The sequence below is a fragment of the Phascolarctos cinereus genome, unplaced genomic scaffold (genome assembly GCF_003287225.1).
Source record: "Phascolarctos cinereus isolate Bilbo 61053 unplaced genomic scaffold, phaCin_HiC Scaffold_4;HRSCAF=312, whole genome shotgun sequence".
Classification (NCBI taxonomy): Eukaryota; Metazoa; Chordata; class Mammalia; order Diprotodontia; family Phascolarctidae; genus Phascolarctos; species Phascolarctos cinereus.
Genome location: NW_027555847.1, coordinates 209,846,297 through 209,866,994, shown reverse-complemented (window position 1 = coordinate 209,866,994; position 20,698 = coordinate 209,846,297). Strand labels below are relative to the sequence as shown.

Genomic DNA, 20,698 nt, shown 5'->3' with positions numbered 1-20,698 from the left:
GAGAGTTAGGTGAAACTATCTATCTTCTGAAGAGCTTTTTATCTTGTTGACACCATGGGGAGAATTTTTTTGAACTCTTTTCACAAGGGTATGGAATTTTAATTTACTTCATTGCTTTCATGGGATCATTTTAAACTCGGCAGACTCATCCTGGTCTCTTCTAAAAACTCCATTGGCTCTGCTCACAGGTTTACTCAAGTTTGCAGATGATCTTGGCATGGGAGGTAGCAGCATTCAAACGATCTCCCTTGGCCAGGGCCAGGGCCCCATTGCTGCCAATATGATTAACAGAGCCATCACTGAGGGCACCTGGGTGGTCTTACAGAACTGCCATCTAGCAACCAGCTGGATGCCTGCTTTGGAGAAGATATGTGAGGAAGTGATTATTCCCGAGAACACCAATCCAGCTTTCCGGTAAGAAGCTACCTGGATAGTTTCCTACTTGTTTAACCCTTATTTGTGCAGGTCCCTTTTTTATTTTTATTTTTTGAAATGCCATGAAGTAAAAATGAAACAAAATAAAACATGTTGATTCATATAAATAATCCAACTGTCAGTTCCTACTATCTTTTTTTGCCCACTTTCTACATGACAGAATCATAGAATCTTAGAGTTCAGAGATAGAAAATACCAACATTCCCTCTTCTGTGAGGCAGTGAGGTAGTACAGTGGCTAAGGTTAGACTCGGAGTCCAGAAGACCTGAGTTCAAATCTTAGCTCAGACATTTGCTAACTTTATGACCCTGGGCAAGTCCTTTAACCTCTACTGCCTCAGTTTCCTAAATGGAAAAATAAGGATAATAACAGCCATTTACCTGTGAGGAACAAATGAGATCATGTATGTAAAACGAACCTTAAAGCATTACATAAATACTACCTATTATTATTAGCAGACTGCTAATTCAGTGGTTTCTAACCTTTTCAAGTATGAGGGCCCATTTTTAGTGTCAAAAATTTTCATGGACTTCAGTATGATAGTAGTTGTACTGTTAGTATCCATTAATTGAGAAAATGCATAATGATAAGCTCCTATGAGTTTAATTGTTGCTTTTACGTGAATTTATATTTTATTTATCACAATAGTACCTACAGACTTGTGAGAAATAGTGAACATATATGTGAGTGACATCATTTGTTCCGTCTGCAGAAAGTATATTTTTTCTATGTTTCTGTTTTCTATGCTGTCCTGCTCCTATGCCTTATCAAAGCCTGGAGGTGAGCCTGGGTTCTCAAAGCTATACCATTGCTATCATAAATTTTACAAGGCTGGAAAGGTGTTGAGTTCAATCTTAAAAACAAAACCACATCGGTTTTCCAAGGACAAGCCTAGCTAAGGGCAGAGAAGTTCATGAACAGTAGGCTAGCCACTTAGTGGTGAATTCTTTAGTCATAAAAATTCATGTAATGAGATGGTGCCTTTGCCATAAGTATCCCTACCCCACGTTTGCTCCTCCTCCTCCCCCCAAAAAAACAGTCCAAGGCTCACAGGTTGGACTATTGATCTAATCCAGTACAAACTTGAAATACAAATTCCCGCTCTGATATCTCCAAAAAGTAGTGGTCCAGTCTCTCCTTGAGACCATCAATGTCAGGGAGTTATCTCCTCCAGAATTAATGACCTATGGTCCGTGAATTTGTTGACTTTTTTTTTTAGTATTTTCAATATAATTGGTTTCCTTTGTAATCCTACATATCTTATTTTATACATTTAAAAACATTCTTGTGAGAAAGGATTCATAGGCTTCACCAGACTATCCAGTAGGTCTATGACACAAAAAAGCCCCTGTTTCCCGAGAGAGGCCATTCCAGTTCGGGATACTTCTTTCTAATTGTTAGAAAGCATTTCCTCATGTTGAACAGAAATCAGTTTCTGCATTCTGTTGACATGAACTATGTTCAGAGCAGCCTTAGAAACCTTGCTTAGGTCTGATTTTGAATGAATTTATGTTTGTAAAGATGAGTCATTTTCCTTCATCTATAAAATGATGGCATTCAAATAAATATTCTCTCAGGTCTCTTTCACCTCAAACTATCACTGGCTCTGAAGTAAAAAAAAAATTTTAAAAGAATGTAAATTCTATTGATTTTTGCTATTTACATACCTCTTGAGAATGGGAACCTATTGTTAAATTTACAAACTATGTGACCTGGGCAAGATAACAGGTAGGCAGTCAAACAGGATGGCAACAAACATTTATTAAGTGCTTAATATGTGCAAGGCACTGTGCTAAGCATGGGAAGACAAATGCAAGCAAAAAGAAAACCCCTGTCTTCAAAGAGCTGACTTTCTAATGGGGGAAGATAACAAGAAATGACCTGAAAAGCAGGGGGGATAGGGTAAGTACCCATTCAAAATTTGAAGAGTCAGAAGCAGAGCTAGGAGGGTAATGAAGGATGGCTGGCAAGGTTCCTTCCCCAAAATGAGGGCTCCCAGGAAGAACTCACCAAAAGGAGAAGAGGGCTTTAGCAGTGGAAGGATGTTCCAAGGTAAGATCTTGAGCAAGTCACTTGACCTCTCTCGGCCTCAGCTTCCATACTATAAAAGTAGGTCTAATAATAGCACCTACCTCACAAGATTCTTGTGAGGAGCAAAGGAGTAACTAACATATGCCAAGTGTTTTGCAAACCCTAAAGTGCTATCTAAATGCTAGCAATTATTATAATTATCAAATTTCAATAGGTAATCAAGTCTAGTTTAGGCCATAAGTAATTTTTGTCAGTTCTCAGATCATTTAAAACAAAGAGAGATTTTTTTGCAGAGGTCTAGGGATTTCTAGGAATATTTTTTTTTTGGCTTTAGGTGATAAATTCACTTTCAGCTAAGCAAATGAATTTCACTTTTCTCCTTCTAGGCTGTGGCTAACCAGTTATCCATCAGAGAAGTTTCCTGTCAGCATCCTCCAGAATGGAATCAAAATGACCAATGAGCCTCCCAAAGGTGTTCGAGCCAACCTTTTGCGCTCCTACCTCAATGACCCTGTCTCAGATCCCCTCTTCTTCAACAGTTGTGAGAAAGCCAAGCTTTGGCACAAATTGTTGTTTGGCCTCTGTTTCTTCCATGCCATTGTTCAAGAGAGAAGGAACTTTGGACCCCTGGGTAAGTTCCAGGAGTTTTCACAAATTTCTTTTGAAAAGAGGATCAAAAAAATAAAAAGAAAGAAAGAAAAAAAGAAAAGAAAAAGAAAAGAGGATCTTTAAAAGATACACACACATATTTTTTTTTAAAAATTGGGACAACAGGGGATAAGTGGCATGCCCCTATATGTTCTATTGTTAAATTTACAAACTATGTGACCTGGGCAAGATAACAGGTAGGCAGTCAAACAGGATGGCAACAAACATTTATTAAGTGCTTAACATGTGCAAGGCACTGTGCTAAGCACGGGGAGACAAATGCAAGCAAAAAAGAAAACCCCTGTCTTCAAAGAGCTGACTTTCTAATAGGGGAAGATAACAAGAAATGACCTGAAAAGCAGGGGGGATAGGGTAAGTACCCATACAAAATTTGGAGAGTCAGAAGCAGTGGCATGCCTCTATAAGAACAGTGTCAGAAGTGCTAAAACAACGAATGCTAAAGATCAGATGAGCACAGGATCTTTAAAAAAAAAACAGAATTTTATTGCCAGTTTTTGTTTTTATATTACCTAAATTTTCCTTCCTCTTCCCCTCTCAGAGAGGGAGAGAGAGGGAAGGGAAGAGAGAGGGGGGAGGGAGAGAGAGAGAGCTATCCCTTGTAACAAATACATTTTTCTTAATATCTTTTGTTTTCACACTGCCTAGATTTCCCTCTTTATCCTTCCCCACTAGCATGATAACCAACCCTTATTACAAAGGATTTTTAAAAGAAAAACAAAAAGAGAAAATAAAGTTAGCAATACTGATCAATATATTGAAAAAAAATCTACATCATATGCAGTGTTCCATAACCATAGAACATTCTCTCTCCTGACCTCTACAAAGGAGTAGGGGGATGATATGTCTTCTTATATTTCTTTATTGGGGCCAAGCTTATTCTCTGAAATTTTGCAACATTCAATTTTTATTGTTTTGTGATTTTGTTCTTCCCATTTATATTGTTGTAGTCATTGTACATATTGTTTTCCTGGCTCTGCTAACTTTACTTTGCATCAGTTCGTGTAAGTCTTTTCATGCTTCTCTGTATTGATCATGTTCATTGTTTCTTACAGCATAATGGGATTCCATTGCTTCCACATACCACAATTTGTTTAGTCATTCTCCAATTGAACGGGAACACATGATCTTTATGGAAGGGACTTTAGATATACATTAGTCTAATCCAATTTTCTCATTTTACAGATAAAGAAACTGAGGTCTTGAGAGATTACCCAAGGTAATCCTAAGGTCACATAGGTGGCAATAAATGAGGTTTTTAAAAAAAAGGCTATGTTGGGGGAAAGAAAGGACATATATTTACTTCTTGGGGTGGAAGGGATAGATGCCAGTAGATGATATAGAAAAGACAGACGTATTCAACTCTTATTTTGATTTTGAGTGAACTTCAAACCAGGAATGACAGAACGAAAACAATGGTTAATAGGAAACTGATACCAAATAGAAAGAAATAGAAAGAAAGCACCTGGCTGCTGTCATTGCACTAGTTACTCAAAGTCACCAGTTCCAGATAAACTAAACTGCAAATTACTGTTAGTGGTCTCTTAAAAGTCATTAACATTATTATTTGAAAAAAAAATGCTTGAAAGTCATAACAGGAAAGATGTCATAAGACAGAAGATAGACAAATAAATCAGTTATCTCAAAATAGAAAAGGCTGCATTCTTCAAATTGTATACCAGTGAGCTGAACTTTGTTTCTTGGCAAAATGCTAGAAGGTATTATTATAAGGATTGTTTGAGAGCATTTTGAAAATGGACTAGTAATCACTATGAACCAGAATAACTTTATTTTAGGGATGTGTAGGAAATGCAGGTTGTGAGGTGTCATAGACTGCTGCATGAGGGAGACAGATATCCTGGGACACCTTGAACAGACATGAGTACCACAAGTAAACTACTGGAGGACACTCCAGGGGGGAACAGGTATACCATTTGGTAGCTTCCTATTTTAATGAATTACTCTCATTAACTAGGTGTTTTTATTCATACAAAGCATTCAAGAAGCCCAGTTACTTAAGGAAGGAGAGGGAGATGGGGAAGAAGGTTGGAAGGTGGTAACATAGCAAATAAATAGATGTCTTGGTGAAGGGGGCTGAAAGAGAGCTTGAAATCACATGTGGGCACAGACATACAGGCATGACTTGCTCAAGGTCATTCAATTCTTGCCAAAAGTAAAGCTGAGGTGGAGTCAGATGGAGTATAAATCTCTTAGACCTGCATAATTTTAGAGCTGGAAGAAGCCCAAGCAATGACCTCGTCAATTTTATAAATAAGGGGGAAAATAAACAGCCCAGGCTTCCAAGCAGTGATGGGACATGAAGGCAGAAGGGAATGGTGGATGTGCAGACCACCTGCTACCCACAGGCCTGTCTACCCTACAGGAGGGTCACTGCTTCTTGAGCCTGGGAATGGGGATAGGCCAGAGGGGATGGCTGATTCCTAGGGTTATTTTATCTTCCCCTCTCTGATGCTAAACCATGGGACTTTGTATCCCCTTGAATCTAAAAGGGAGAAGATTTTTTTTTTTAATTGCAGGGATCTTATCCTGAAAACTCTGGCTAGGCTTAGTGTATAGACAGAATGAAACCTATATGTAAGTGTTGTGAGGAGGGAAGGGAGGATGGTAGGTATACACTAATGGCTTCCATCATTGCCTTGGGACCAAACTACACTCTCTTTAAAGGTTTTTTTCTAAGATTGGATCAGACTTGGGCCCCTGCCCCCCCAATTCCCATGGCCCAAGTGGCTGCTGGGCTACCTTCTTTTACTTGGGCGAATTTGGAACCAAAAAAGTGCCCCTGGGAAGAGTTAAAGGTCCTTCTCTAACTTTATTATTGTACTAATTTTGAACGGGTTTCTTTTTGCTATAAGAAAGTATTTCAACCAAGATAATTAATCTTCCTTTCACAAATTTCAGCTTTCTGACATCTATCAATTGAGTGAATGGTAAAGAAATTAACTTAGAACCAATGTGGTCAAAGGTAGAATGGTTCCCATACTGACTATAAACATCAGCGTAGATTTTATTTTTTTCCTCTGGAAGAAAGATGCTGATATACTCCATAATGGTGCTTCACTCTCTTGTATGTGATCAGTGAGTGGGAGCTCTAATGTCTATACTTCTCTGACTCTGGCAGGTTGGAATATCCCCTATGAATTCAATGAGTCTGACTTGAGAATCAGCATGCGGCAGATCCAGATGTTCCTGAATGAATATGAAGAAGTGCCATTTGAGGCTCTGACCTACCTAACAGGTATTGAACGAGTTTAGTGGCTGTGGCAAATACTTCTCTTCCATACCACTTCCACCTGTTCTCTCTTTTCCTTCAACCACCTAAAGAGGAAGCAAGCTTCTTTGTTGTCTAATCAATTAAGCAAGATATTTAAAAATATTTACTGCCTACCTACTATGTGGAAGGCTGTTATGAGCTAAAATATACATAGTTCCTGCTCTAAAGAAACTTAACACATAGTTAGGGAGACATGAAATTTTGGCTAGCAATACAAGGTACTGCGTAAATTCTGGGTGAGTGATACTGATAGGACAGCATCCCTACTAGATCCTTGAAGGGGCAGGATACTGTTTACTTAAAAACAAACAGCAGCATTTTCAAGAGATCATTCCCAAGCTACTTCTGAATTCCTTCCTAAGGCCCAGTACCACCTAGAATAGCAAAACCTCCCCAACAAGCCAAGCACATTCCCATGTGCTTCTCCTAAGCTCCAGACTTCTCACATTCTAGATTTCTAGCTATAGACTGGTTAGATCAGACTCATCCTCTTTCTTCTGAAATCTGTGCCCCTTCCTGATTTCCTAGGCTGCCATGGATACCAGGACACTCCTTAACCCTCTGGGGCATGATTTTTTTCTTCAGTAGACCCCACAGCTTGACTTGCCAGGACCCACAAACAGCTTTTCTTGCTGCTATCAGCTCTCCTCTGTTTCTTGGATCCCCTGTCTCTTCCCCACTACATAGCTGAGGTCAAGAGAGTTTAAATGACTTGCCCAGGGTACATAGCTAAGTGAGAGTTGGGACCTGCACTCTGGTCTCCTAATTAATATAATACTTCAGCCACAGCTGAACAGATGCTTTACTTTGCAAGGGAATTAACATTTGCATGCCTATCACCACTGAGTGTGCCTTTGTTTCCCTCTCATTCACCTTCAGCTTTCTTTTACATATTATTTTCTCTCATTAGAGTGTCTTTTGTTTTAATTATATTGATTATAAATATGTATATTTATATTTGTATTCTCAGCACTTACCACAGTGCTTGGTATGTATTAAGTGCTTAATAAATGCTAGTTGACTGGCTGTAGCTATCTGAGAGATGGATGGCATCTCCTAAGGGACACCATGAAATCCTACTTCATCATTTCTCTACAAGTGAGTAACTAATCATAAAAGAAATGTTATCTGAGATTTGCTACCAAAACCCATTAAAGACAGACAATTTTTAAAAACACATAAATGCTAGAGACACTGTCCTACAATCCAACCTATATGAAGTTGTGGTATTGATTTTTCTTGTAAACAACATGTTGTGGGATTATGGTTTTTAATCCATTCTGCTATCCACTTCCGTTTTATGAGAAAGTTCATCCCATTCACAGTTATGATTACTATCTGGTGTCTTTCTCTCCATCCTATTTCCCCCATTTAAGCTTTTCTTTCTCCTTTCTCCCTTTCTCTCCTCACTAGTGTTTTGCTTTTGACCACCACCTCCCTCAGTCCTGCCTTCCTTCTATTAGCCCCCTCTTTTTTCTTCCCCTTTATGCTTACTACTTCTTCCCTCCCTTCTGTCCTCCTTCCTACTGCCTATAGGGCAAGTTAGATTTCTACACCTAACTGATTACGTTATTCCCTCCTTGAGCCAAATCTGATGAGAGTAAGGTTCAAACATTGCTTATTCCCCTCCCTTCTTTCCCTCTCTTGTAATAGGTTTTTGTGCCTTTTCCTGTATGTAACATAATTTGCCCTTGTCTGCCTCCTTTCCCATTAATCCCTCAAGCTACCTGGGCTATTGGACTGCTGCACCCCATATTTCTACTGGTTCAGCTGTTCCAAGGTTTTTCCTGGGGTGATATTTTCTAGGCTGTCAGAGGTTAATAAAGGAGGGTGAGAGCAACTTACTTCTTACTTCACCATCTTGGCTCCTGGAAGCGGAACCTCAGATTAATTTTTCTTAAGCATGATTCTGATCATGTTACCCTTTGTTCAGAAACCTTTGATGACTTCCCATTGCCAACAAAATAAAGCTCAAACCTGATATTCAAGGCCCTCTATAATCTAGCATCAACATATCATCCGAACTTATCTCCCACTACTCTGTATCCTATGCTTTGATCAAACTAGACTAGTTGCTGTTCTTCAAACTTGTCCCTAGGTTTCCCACCCTTGTCCCTTGGCTTATGCTGTATCCTTTCCCTGGGACACCTTCCTCCCCTAGTTCCATCTAATTTTTATCTAATCCTTTAAGACCCAACTTAAATACCATTTCTTCCGTGAAGCTTTCCGTGACCTCCCAACCCCCCCCCATTTCTGATTTCTGGTGCTATCCCATAGCACTTTATTTATTCCTGTCCTAAACAGTCATTACATTCTAATTTGTTATAATTATCTGTATAGGTTTCTCATCCCCTCTATGAGACTATAAGTTATTTTCAAGAGCAGAAATTATTTTTATTCATTTTTGTATCTCCTACAATATATAACCCAATATCTGAGATGCTCTCAATAAATCCTTTTGAATGAATGATAACCAAACCAAAGTCTACCTTTCTGCCCAATTTCTGTTGACTTTCCACAGGTGAATGTAATTATGGTGGCAGAGTGACTGATGACAAAGACAGACGCCTCCTCCTATCCCTTCTTTCCATATTCTACAATAAGGATATAGAAATCGACTATTACAGCTTGGCTCCTGGGGGCATTTACTTTGTTCCACCAGATAGTACATACTTGGTAAGATGTTACTCCAGGATTTTATCCCACATTTCTCAGTACCCTTCTACTTTAAGACAGAGTTCAGTGACTCCCTTTAGCTCTGAGGCATGCAAAATGATGGGTGTTCTGATATCTGATCTCAGGAGGCCTGAATATATAGGCATGGGAGAAGGGAGTAAGGGAGAAAACAAAATGAGATGGGAAATGAGGAAGTGAGGTAGGAGGGAGGGAAGAAGAGAGAAAAGGATGTGGCATTTCACTGGCACTACCTCCCTCATCCTTAGTTTTAAAGTTTGGTTTGGTTTGGTTTTCTGCACAGAGACTTGGTATATGGATATGACTGTGTGAGTAAGTCTAAGGTGAACAGCAGACTAGGAATATGCAGTAATACCTAGGGTTTATCTCCACAGCTTTCCTACAAAATTACAAATATGGATATTGGACAGTTGCAAATGACCTTTACAGTCAACCACTTGAAATATACTGTAGTTAGAGCTTTGGTTACCACCCATGTTTATTATGTTTTGGTAGGAGATAAGCCCAATAGCTGCTTGATATGCTATGTCTGATCCATGTGGACTCTTGAGTTTGCCCTTCCTTAATTTTAGGTTTTATTTCCAGGCCTACATTGACTATATAAGGAGCTTGCCCATAGCAACCCACCCTGAAGTTTTTGGCCTTCATGAGAATGCAGATATCACCAAGGACAACCAGGAGACCAATCTACTACTTAATGGGGTATTATTAACACTCCCCAGGCAAAGTGGGGGAGCTGGCAAGTCTCCTCAGGTAACGAGGATATGAGATGATATCAAAACCCTGCTCCCCTCCCCCAAAAAAGGAGTGACATTGTTGGGTAGCATCAGTTTCTAGACGGAGCTGACTTGGAGGGTTGGGAAGAAATGATCTAAGATATTCTCTGTGACTAGAGAAGACCTACAATCTGTAGAATGAGGAAGACTTCAGAATTCTAATCATAGAATGTAAGAATTAGAAATGGGACCTTAGAAGTGATCTCATCCAAACCTCTTATTATAACAATGCCTTGCATTCATTTAGTGCTTTATATTTTCTTTTTGTAAGATTTTATTGATATCTTTTGTTTTCAAAACATCTTTATTTCTGAAATATTCCTATATCCTTCCCTCCCTAGCAAAGCATCCCTTGTTATATAATTTTTTCAAAAGAAATAGAAAAAGGTTCATATTTTTCAATGCACTTTTATTTCTACTGGGCCTTTTGAATCTACAATAAACCTCTGAAAGATGAAGCAAATAACCTAAGGAAACACCATGAGTTTCATGATGGAATTGGAATTAGCAACCAATGAGTTCTAGCTCTCAGTTCCAACTCTACAATATGTTGACTCCCTTCTCATTCCCAGTTTGACCATTTCTAACTGCATAGTTCTCATTCATTCAGTTTTTGAAATATATCACATAATTGGCTATAAGGGCATTCCTATGTGATTCTGCACAGAGTAGGGTGTGTCAATGTTTCTCAGTATAGATGATTCCCCTAACACTGAAGAGGAAAGATTGTAGAGACCAGATTTCCTGCTTTGCAGGACTTTTCTAACACTGAAGAGGCCATCCTCCTTCTCTCTCCTCTAGGTTTAATCATCTCCCCAGCAGACACTACTCATCAGTGGGCTTTTCTGTTTGCCAGAGGGGATACTACAAAGGAATAAATGAGGGGAGGAAGGAAGGGAAAGGAAGGCAGGAAATTTGTAGCTAACAGAGTCAATGAGTGAGAGGAACCTCTGAGTAAAGTGGCCAACACCATCAAGAAATACCCCTGCAGAGGTCCAGCCCTAGAGTCCCTGGGGACTCCACAGGTGGAGACTCAGGGATGATTCCCTTGGAAGAATGAGAAATTCTCTGATAACCAGTGCTAATCTCACCTTACTGCCCCATTTGGCCAAAAAGCAAGCTTGTGCCTAGATCATAGCCTTTAATATTAGGGCCAGATTTGTGGATCTCACTGCCTGCTGTGAACCAAAAGGTTATGATTTTCCTACATATGCTTTCTTGCAGTTAGGGTGGATAGAATTCACATAGAGAATGGAAGGGGAATAAACTACCTACAGAATGGAAGGGGAACCCATATGGTAATTGGTTTATATTTTATACCCTACAGATGATTTCCAGAGAAATTCTATCAAAGCATATTTGAAAGACCTATCTATTACATCTTAATTTCTTTTTAAAAAGCCACCACTCAGAAAGCTTATTTCATATTTGTTTCTCTGACAATTTGAAATTTAGGAAGTGGTTGAAGAGCTGGCTAAGGATATCCTGTCCAAACTTCCTCAGGACTTTAACCTGGAAATGGTTATGGATATGTACCCTGTGGTCTATGAAGAGTCCATGAACACTGTCCTGAGGCAAGAGCTCATTCGATTTAACAGGTAGGAGTGGTCCTTTATCTCTGTGGTCACAGGAGCTGCTAGGTAGTATGTAGTATATGGAGAGCTGGCTTTGAGGACAAATAGACCTGGGTTCCAAATCCTGCTTCTGATCCATACTAGATGTGACCTTAGATTAATTATTTAATCTCCAGTGATTTAGACAGTCTGGGCCTGGCATTAGGAAGATCTTAGTTAAAATCTGGCCTCAGACACTTACTAGCTGCGTGACCCTGGGCAAGTCACTTATCTTCTGTTTGCCTTAATCCACTGGAGAAGGAAATGGCAAGTCACTCCAGTATCTTTGCCAAGAAAACGTGGACAGCATGTGCCATGGTCCATGGGGTCACAAAGTATTAGACACAACTTAATGGCTCAACAACAATTATAAGTTGTGAAGAAGGTGATGGCCTGCATTGATAGAGAGGATATTTCTTCCCCCGGTAATTCCCTATACCAATCAAATCATAGGTCCAGACCAGAGGACCTTCAGATTAGGGGGAAAATATTCCAGAGGACACATGGGCAGTTGCCCTTTAAAAGGTGAAGTGATGGAGCAGCAACTATCTTGCCTGGTGTAGATAAATAAAACTCTAGGCATTTCTCCCCAAACCACTTCCCACAACTTTTGTGTTCTGGTGGAATCAGGTTAAAGTGAATACCAAGAGCAGCCTTGAAGACTGTGTATGGAAAGGAGGGAAACAGAAGTTCTACCCCTCTTTCTTGGTGATAGTGGTAAGGCAGGAACATATTGGATTAGTTTGGGGCATAGGAGGCTCAATTCGTTATTTTGTTTGTTAGTTTTTTAACCACAAGGTAGCAATACTTCTTCCTATCCCAGCACCCCTTTCAATAGGGTTCAGGGCCCTAATCTGCTTTATCCCACTGATGATTCCAGCTTTGAAATGCTAAGAAACTAGACATATTAATATGAGCCAGATGTGGCAGTTCCCTAGGACCTTGGAGACAACAGACTGTGCCTGTTGATAGCTCCTTTGGCATCTTCAGTTTGTTTCCAGTCAAGCTTAGGTCCAGGGAATGGGTCTTGGGACAAAGAGGTCTTTGTTGTCTGGACTCCCTTGAAGTAGAAAACTTTTCTTTGGATTCCAGCAAACCTCCCTGAAGTATAGCAAAGCTCTTTAATTTCTCTCAGTCCAACTTCCAGTCACCTCATCTATTGTGTTTATTATTGTGCCAGTAAAAAAAGGAAGGTGTCTGCCTTAATACACTTGGGATAGGAGGAGGAAGTGATCGCTATTTAGAAGTACACATTGAGTTTGGCTTCTATCCCCCACAGACTGACAACAGTGGTTCGGAGCAGCTTGATCAACCTGGGTAAAGCCATTAAAGGCCAAGTCCTAATGTCTTCAGAGTTAGAAGATGTCTTCAACAGTATGTTAGTGGGAAAAGTGCCAAGCATGTGGGCATCAAAGTCCTACCCCTCACTGAAGCCCCTAGGTGGCTATGTGGCTGATCTCCTAGCACGTCTGGCCTTCTTCCAGGTAACAGAGATCCAGTCTAGCATAACACCCAGTACCTTTGTTTGGGCAGGAGAAGACAGCAAGATGAATGGCCCTGGGGCTGGCAACCAGCTAACCAACAATATGGTCCCAAGGCCAATTGTCTGCAGACCATTCTTTTATGAGTTGGGTAGAGGGAGGGTGAGGATAAGAACAGAGAGAGATCATTTATAATTATAAGTTGTGGAGAAGGTGAGGGCCTGCATTGATAGAGAGGATATTTCTTCCCCCAGTAATTCCCTATACCAATCAAATCATAGGTCCAGACCAGAGGACCTTCAGATTAGGGGGAAACTATTGCAGAGGACATACGGGCATTTGCCCTTTAAAAGGTGAAGTGATGGAGCAGCAACTATCTTGCCTGGTGTAGATAAATAAAACTCTAGGCATCTCTCCCCAAACCACTTCCCACAACTTTTGTGTTCTGGTAGAATCAGGTTAAAGTGAACACCAAGAGCAGCCTTGAATAGAAGGCAAGACAAGAGAATAGGGTAAATCTATATGACAAATATATAATTTGAATTATTGCCCAAAGAAATGTTATCAACAATATCAATATAGAATGGGTAGTGGAATAATGAAATGATTGGTGGGCTTGTTAAGGAAATACTTTGTAGAGGAGGTGAGTCTAGAACATCCAGACTCTGCTACTTCCAGGCTTTAAAGGAGGAGGATTTTTTTTTAAAGAATAGAAGTAGTAGTTTAGGGGGTATATGTTTAAGAGTCTTATTTTACCAATATAAGCAAGCTTCTCCCTGACCTAGGCCATTTTCACCCTGTGCAAGTATCTGTGGGTTGATTTTATTTTGTTCCTATGCTTCCTCAGGAGTGGATCAACCACGGACCCCCCAATGTGTTCTGGATCTCAGGATTCTACTTCACACAGTCCTTTTTGACAGGCGTTTCCCAGAATTTTGCTAGGAAGTACACCATTCCCATTGATCACATTGGATTTCAGTTTGAGGTAAGGGTAGGTTCCATTGCTCAGTTCAATGGTGAAGGTGAAAACAAAAATAGCTGATGATGCTAGGATCTCCTCTTGTCCTGTCTCTTTCACTTTACTGAGCTAAAAAGATAGATGATTTGGCATCTTTTCTCCTGAAAGGTGGCCCAGCTTGCTAGTCCCATTGGAATCTGACTGCTCCAATGATTCTAACTGCGCATTTCCGAAGGGAAAAATACAACTGAAATATATCCTGACACCTCTATACTAAGTGAAAGCAGTAGTCTGGCTGTGAGTTCCAGGGATGTCTATACAGTCTGGTAGGGTCCATCATCCTGGAGAATGTTACTATTTAGCTTTGCATCTGAGTATGATGATGTGTTACTTTGAAGTTCATGGCAAAGGTAAATGTAGGTCAAGCGTTGACCTAACAAAGCATATAGAAGAAGGGAGCAGAAAATGCATATAATAATCTTACAACAGTAGAATATTAGAGTTGGAAGAATTCTCAAGGATCTCCTAGTTCAATACATTTGTTTCACAGTTGGGAAACTTAGGCCAAAGGATGGTTTGGAGATTAATGTATCTAAGGTAACACACTGAGTTAAAGGCAAAACCAGAACCAACTAGAATGTAGAGTTGTGACTAGAACTTTTTTTTCACCTGGGGCAAAAACAAACAAAACAAACAAAACAAAAAACCCGTTCTGTAGGGGTAGCAGTGCTGTAGAAGACAGTTTGATGGCTGGTGCAGTCATATCAGGAGAAGGTACAGATTGTCCCTGGTACCTGTACGGAGAGGAACTGGACCTATTAGAGAGAAGGCAGGAGAGCAGGACCTAGGGGTGGCAGTTGTATCGCATAGCCAGGTGAGCTAGAGAATTTGTATGAGGGTAAGATGAGGTGAATGAAGGGAGATCACCATTGGGAGGAAACATCTTGCCTTCCCTTCATGTCAGTGTAAAGGGGAAAAGTCTTGTTTACTTTGTGCTATGTATAGCTCTCCAAGAACAGGATATCCTGACTTCCAGTCCAGTACTGTATTTGTCACACTATTCTACCCTTATTAAAAAAAAAAAAGCAAACCAAACCAACAGGATTATAAAAGATTGGCCAGAATTAGAACCTGGGCTTCCCAGGGGATTGGGGAGAAGTCTACCACTTAACTACCCATACAAAGTAGTACTGTATCAGACACTCCTGAGTCCAGGGGTCATTATAGCCGGGAAGACTCATTGGTACAAAGAGAAGTAGCTTTCTGGGCTCCTGAGAAGTTAGTCACTCAAGAAACCAGAGGCAGAGCCAAGATGGCAGAGTAAAAGCAGTGACTTGCTTGAGCTCTCCCCCAAACCCCTTCAAATCCCTGTAAAAAGTGGCTCTAAACAAACTCCAGAGCAGCAGAACCCACAAAAAGACACAGTGAAACAAATTTCCAGCCCAAGAAAATCTGGATGGTTGATTGCAAAGGTCTATTGCACTGGGCTGGGAGAGGAGTGCAGTTCAGGATGGGCCACATCAGTAAAAACTAGGCCTCAGAGAACCTGGAGCAGTCCTCAGGGGATTGAATCAAGGGGAGCTGTGGCAGTTTCTAGACTTCTCAACCCACAAACACCAAATACAACATAGAAAGTCAGTAGGAAAAGTCTGTCTGACCGAGGTGAGAGAGGAGCTTGGTCTGGCCCCAGGCCCTGGGGCAGTGGCTGCTTCTGGATCTCTGGGCCCACACATGGAGGGGGAATCAAGTGGCTGATCAGAGGGGGATTGCAGGGATCTCTTTGCTGGTGCTGAGGCAGGATTCTCTTGCTTTGTCCATGCTTGGATCTGGGTCTCAGTTCTGGGTGGCGGTCCTGGAGTGAGGAGGAGTGCTGGCATAGTAGAGCTTGTAGTGGTGTGAAGAGAAAATCCTCCTCACAGTTCCAAGGCAGAAAAATGTGCTTGTGGTCACTCATAGACCAGAGCACAGGCCAGGAAAGGAGTAAACACCTCGCCCCTGATCATACCACCTTGGAAAACCATTGAACCATTGAACTTCTAGAACAGAAAATTTACAGGTCTCTAGAAGTATCTCTGAAAACAGCTACACAAAACCCCTGAAGCTTGGGACAGTATATTCTCCATACTGGAAGCAGACCCCTACCTTAACAAAGAGTTTATAATTGAAGTAATTGGCTAGGATCATGAGCAAATAGCACAAAAAAAGTCAGGCCATAGAATCTTACTTCAGTGACAAAGAAGATCAAAACATACAACCAGAAGAAGGCAATAAAGTCAAAGCTCCTACATCCAAAGCCTCTAAGAAAAATATGAATCAGTCCCAGGCCATGGAAGAGCTTAAAAAGGATTTTGAGAAGCAAGTAAGAGAAGTAAAGGAAAAACTGGGAAGAAAAGTGAGTGATGCAAGAAAATCATGAAAAACAAGTCAACAGCTTGCTAAAAGAGACCCCAAAAAATACTAAAGAAAATAACACCTTAAAAAATAGACTAACCCAAATGACATAAGAGGTCCAAAAAGTCAATGAGGAGAAGAATGCCTTAAAAAGCAGAACTGGCCAAATGGAAAAGGAAGTCCAAAAGCTCACTGAAGAAAATGCTTTCTTAAAAATTAGAATAGAGCAAATGGAAGCTAATGACTTCATAAGAAATCAAGAAATTGTAAAACAAAACCAAAAGAATGAAAAAATAGAAGACAATGTGAAATATCTCATTGGAAAAACAACTGACCTGGAAAATAGATCCAGAAGAGATAATTTAAAAATTATTGAACTACCTGAAAACCAGGATCATAAAAAGAGCCTAGACATCATCTTTCAAGAAATTACCAAAGAAACCTGCCCTGATATTCTAGAACCAGAGGGTAAAATAGAAATGGAAGGAATCCACCAATCACTTCCTGAAAAAGATCCCCAAAGGAAAACTCCTAGGAATATTATAGCCAAATTCCAGAGTTCCCAGGTCACAGAGAAAATGTTGCAAGAAACCAGAAAAAAACAATTCAAGTATTGTGGAAATACAATCAGGATAACACAAAATTTAGCAGCTTCTACATTAAAGGACTAAAGGGCTTGGAATATGATATTCTGGAGGTCAAAGGAGATAGGATTACAACCAAGAATCACTTACCCAGCAAAACTGAGTATAATCCTTCAGGGGAAAAAATGGACATTCAGTAAAATACAGGACTTTCAAAACATTCTTGATGAAAAGACCAGAGCTGAATAGAAAATTTGACTTTCAAATGCAAGACTCAAGAGAAGCATGAAAAGGTAAACAGGAAAGAGAAATCATAAGGGACTTATTAAGAGTGAACTGTTTACATTCCTACATGGAAAGATGACATTTGTAACTCATGAGACTTTTTGTCAGTATTAAGGTAGTTGGAGGGAAAAAAAATATAGCTAGCTAGCTAGCTAGATAGATAGATAGGTAGATAGATAGATAGCACAGAGTGAGTTGAAGATGAAGGAGTGATATCTAAAAAACAACATTAAGGGGTGAGAAAGGATTATACTGGGAGAAGGAGAAAGGGAGAGTTAGAATAGGATAAATTATCTCACATAAAACAGACAAGAAAAAGCTTTTATGGTGGAGGGGAAGTGGTGGAAGGTGAGAGGGAATGAGTGAGTCTTATTCTTATCGGATTTGGCTTAAGGAGGGAATAACACACACATTCAATTGGGTATGGAAGTCTATCTTACCCTACAGGGAAACAGGGGGAGGGGATAAGAGAGGGGAGGATGATAGAAGGGAGGGCAGATTGGGGGAGGGGGTAATCAGAAGCAAACACTTCTGAGGAGGGACAGGGTTAAAAGAGAGAATAGGAGAAATTGGGGGGTAGGACAGGATGAAGGCAAATATAGTTAGTTTTTCACAACATGACTACTATGGAAGTGTTTTGCATGACCACATGTATAACCAGTATTGAGCTGCTTGCCTTCTCAATGAGGGTGGGTGGGGGGGAGGGAGGAAGGGAGAGAATTTGTAAGCCAAAGTTTTAGAAACAATTGTTAAAAATTATTTTCACATGCAACTGGTAAATAAGATATACAGGCAATGGGATATAAAAATCTATCCTGCCCTACAGGAAAATAGAAGAGGAAGGGGATAAGAGAAGGGGGCATGATAGAAGGTAGGGCAGATTAGGGGAAAGGGTATTCAGAATGCATGCCATCTTATGGTGGGGGAGGGGTGAGATGGGGAGAAAATTTGGAACTCAAAATCTTGTGGAAGTGAATGTTGAAAACTAAAAATAAATAAATTAATAAATGTTTAATATTAAAAAAAAATAAAATGAACAAACATCCAAACCCAAAACAAAGACAAAATAAATAAAAATGTGGATAAGGACTGGATCTGAGATTTTGCTGATGTAGGGATTAGTGGATGGAAGAAACTCTATTTAATGAGTTTAGTTAGCATCTACTCTTCAAGCCATAGTCTTAGAAGATTACCAAGAGCACTGAGAGGTTGTGACTTGCTGAGATCACAATGCCAGGACATGTCAGAAGTAAGACTTGAATCCAGGACTTCCTGACTTTGAGATCTGCTCTCTATCTACTACTCCACACTCCCTCTGATCATCATCATCATCATCACCACCCTCATCATTGTTAGTGATAAGAGTGATGAGGGTGATGATGATAAATTTTATCATAACTCATGATGAAAAATGCTATCCAGCCCTAGAGAAAGAACCATAGAGTCCGAGTGCAGATCAAAGCCTACTGTTTTTCATTTTCTTTATTTTCTTCTTTTTTTGTCTGTATTTTCTTTCACAATATAACCAATATGGAAGTATGTTTTGCATTATTTCAAATTTATAACCTGCATCAAATTGCTTAGGGAGGGAGGAAGAGGAAAGGAGAGAGGGAGAAAAGTTGGAACTCAAAATTTTAAAAAATGAATGTTAAAATTGTTTTACATGTAATTGGGGAAAAATAAGTGTTATTAAAAAAAAAGTCAGTCATTCATTCACAGATGTTTACACACCTGCTGTGTATGAGAGTCTTATTAGGTGTTCAGGGAAAGTTTAGATATGGCATAGTTCTTGTCTTCATGGAGATTACGGTCAAATAGAGAGAAAAGACACAAAAAATGACTGTATACAACATGACATGATAGATGTGTTAAAGGTACAAAACAAAGTGCTATGTGAGGTCCAAAGGGGTGAGTTGTTACGGGAGGCTCCATGAAGAATTGGGCTTTAAAAATATGTAGGATTTCATAAGGCAGGAAAATTCTGGCAGAGAACAATATGAACAAATGCATAGAGACAGGAGAGTGCTGGGTATGTTGAGAGTGATTGATGGTGGATAGAATAGTTTACTTTGTCTGGAACAGAGAGCACACAGAGAGGAGTGACATAAGATAAGGCTGAAATGGCTGGGCAGTGCCAAGATGGTGTTCTTTCAAGGTCAAATACAGAAGGTTGAATACTTTGTGAACAACTGTAGACCACTTAAATTTTTTGAGCAGAAGAACGACATGATCAGATTTTGCATAAGAAAAGATTATGCTGGTAGATGACAGATGGATTGTTAAGGCCAGATGGTGAAGTTAGGAAGACCTACTAGGGGATTATAGCCCAGGCAAGTGGCAATTAAGACCTGTTTTAATGGCCATAGCCCTGGGAATAGAGGAGGGAATAGAAGCCGGGATGTTGCAGCTATAGAATTGATGAGATTTGGCCACTGACAGATTTAAGAGGTGAGGGAAAGAGAAAGTGTTAAATAACCCCAAGCTATTTTCATGTATGTGAATGCAACACCATAGAGATAAACATCCCAGAGGATAAATGCTAAAACTATGTTGTACATTCTTCCAGGTGACCTCACAGGAATTAACAGTAGAAGAGAAGCCAGCAAATGGGGCCTATGTTAAAGGCCTTTTCTTGGAAGGAGCTCGGTGGGACAGGATTGCAATGCAGATTGGAGAGTCTTTCCCTAAAATCCTTTATGATCCTCTTCCCATCATTTGGCTCAAACCGGGGGAAAGTTCCACATTCCTGCCTCAGAGCATTTATCTGTGCCCTGTCTACAAAACAAGTGCCCGGAGAGGCACCCTATCCACTACAGGCCACTCAACCAACTATGTCCTTTCCATTGAGCTCCCTACATTCCTGCCCCAGAAACACTGGATAAACCGTGGCGTGGCATCACTGTGCCAGTTGGATGATTAAAAATAAAATCTACTACTTACTCTCTAGTATACACTTAACTTTTCTTCCCTTAGTTAAAAAAAAAAATTGGGCCAGGTCGGTGACTATGATCTCATAAAAGTAGCGATTACAGGACCATAGTTTTAGAATTGGTAGGGGACCTCAGAAGTCCCACAGTCCATTTTACAGATCAGGAAACTGAGTCTCGGCAGCCTAAGTAAGGAAACTACCTTTACTAATTGTTCACAAATGTCCTATAATGTATCATCTTAATTAGCAGTTGCCTAAGTCACAGAGCTAAAGTGGCTTACTCAGTGTCACAAAGCTAATATGTATCAGATGTAGGACTTCAGATCTGGTCTTTCCAAGTCTCAGAATGTGTCATGTTGCTTCTCCTGGGTTACTAATATGTTAATATTCACTTCTTAATATTCACTAATATTGTTTTGCTGTTTCTACACTTTGTGTTCCACTCACCTCTTTGCTATTCTACAGTACTGCTCAGATGAAGTCAGGACAGCAAACAAAGCGGTCAATCTGGGTAGTGTTATAATAGAATTTTCTTACGCTCTCTTAGTTTCTACCTTCTCCCT

The 20,698-nt window shown here is 40.0% G+C and overlaps 1 protein-coding gene across 1 annotated transcript in view; it reads left to right on the top strand.

The window, feature by feature from the left end:
* DNAH3 (dynein axonemal heavy chain 3) overlaps positions 1-20,152 on the top strand; it is a 171,528-nt gene extending 151,376 nt beyond the window's left edge. The window contains 9 exon segments of the mRNA XM_020965369.2: positions 189-414; positions 2,853-3,097; positions 6,272-6,388; positions 8,946-9,100; positions 9,704-9,871; positions 11,350-11,492; positions 12,787-12,991; positions 13,836-13,973; positions 19,773-20,152. Coding sequence (XP_020821028.1) covers positions 189-414; positions 2,853-3,097; positions 6,272-6,388; positions 8,946-9,100; positions 9,704-9,871; positions 11,350-11,492; positions 12,787-12,991; positions 13,836-13,973; positions 19,773-20,126 — 1,751 coding nt within the window. The 3' untranslated portion in view covers positions 20,127-20,152.
* Positions 20,153-20,698: the final 546 nt, after the last annotated feature.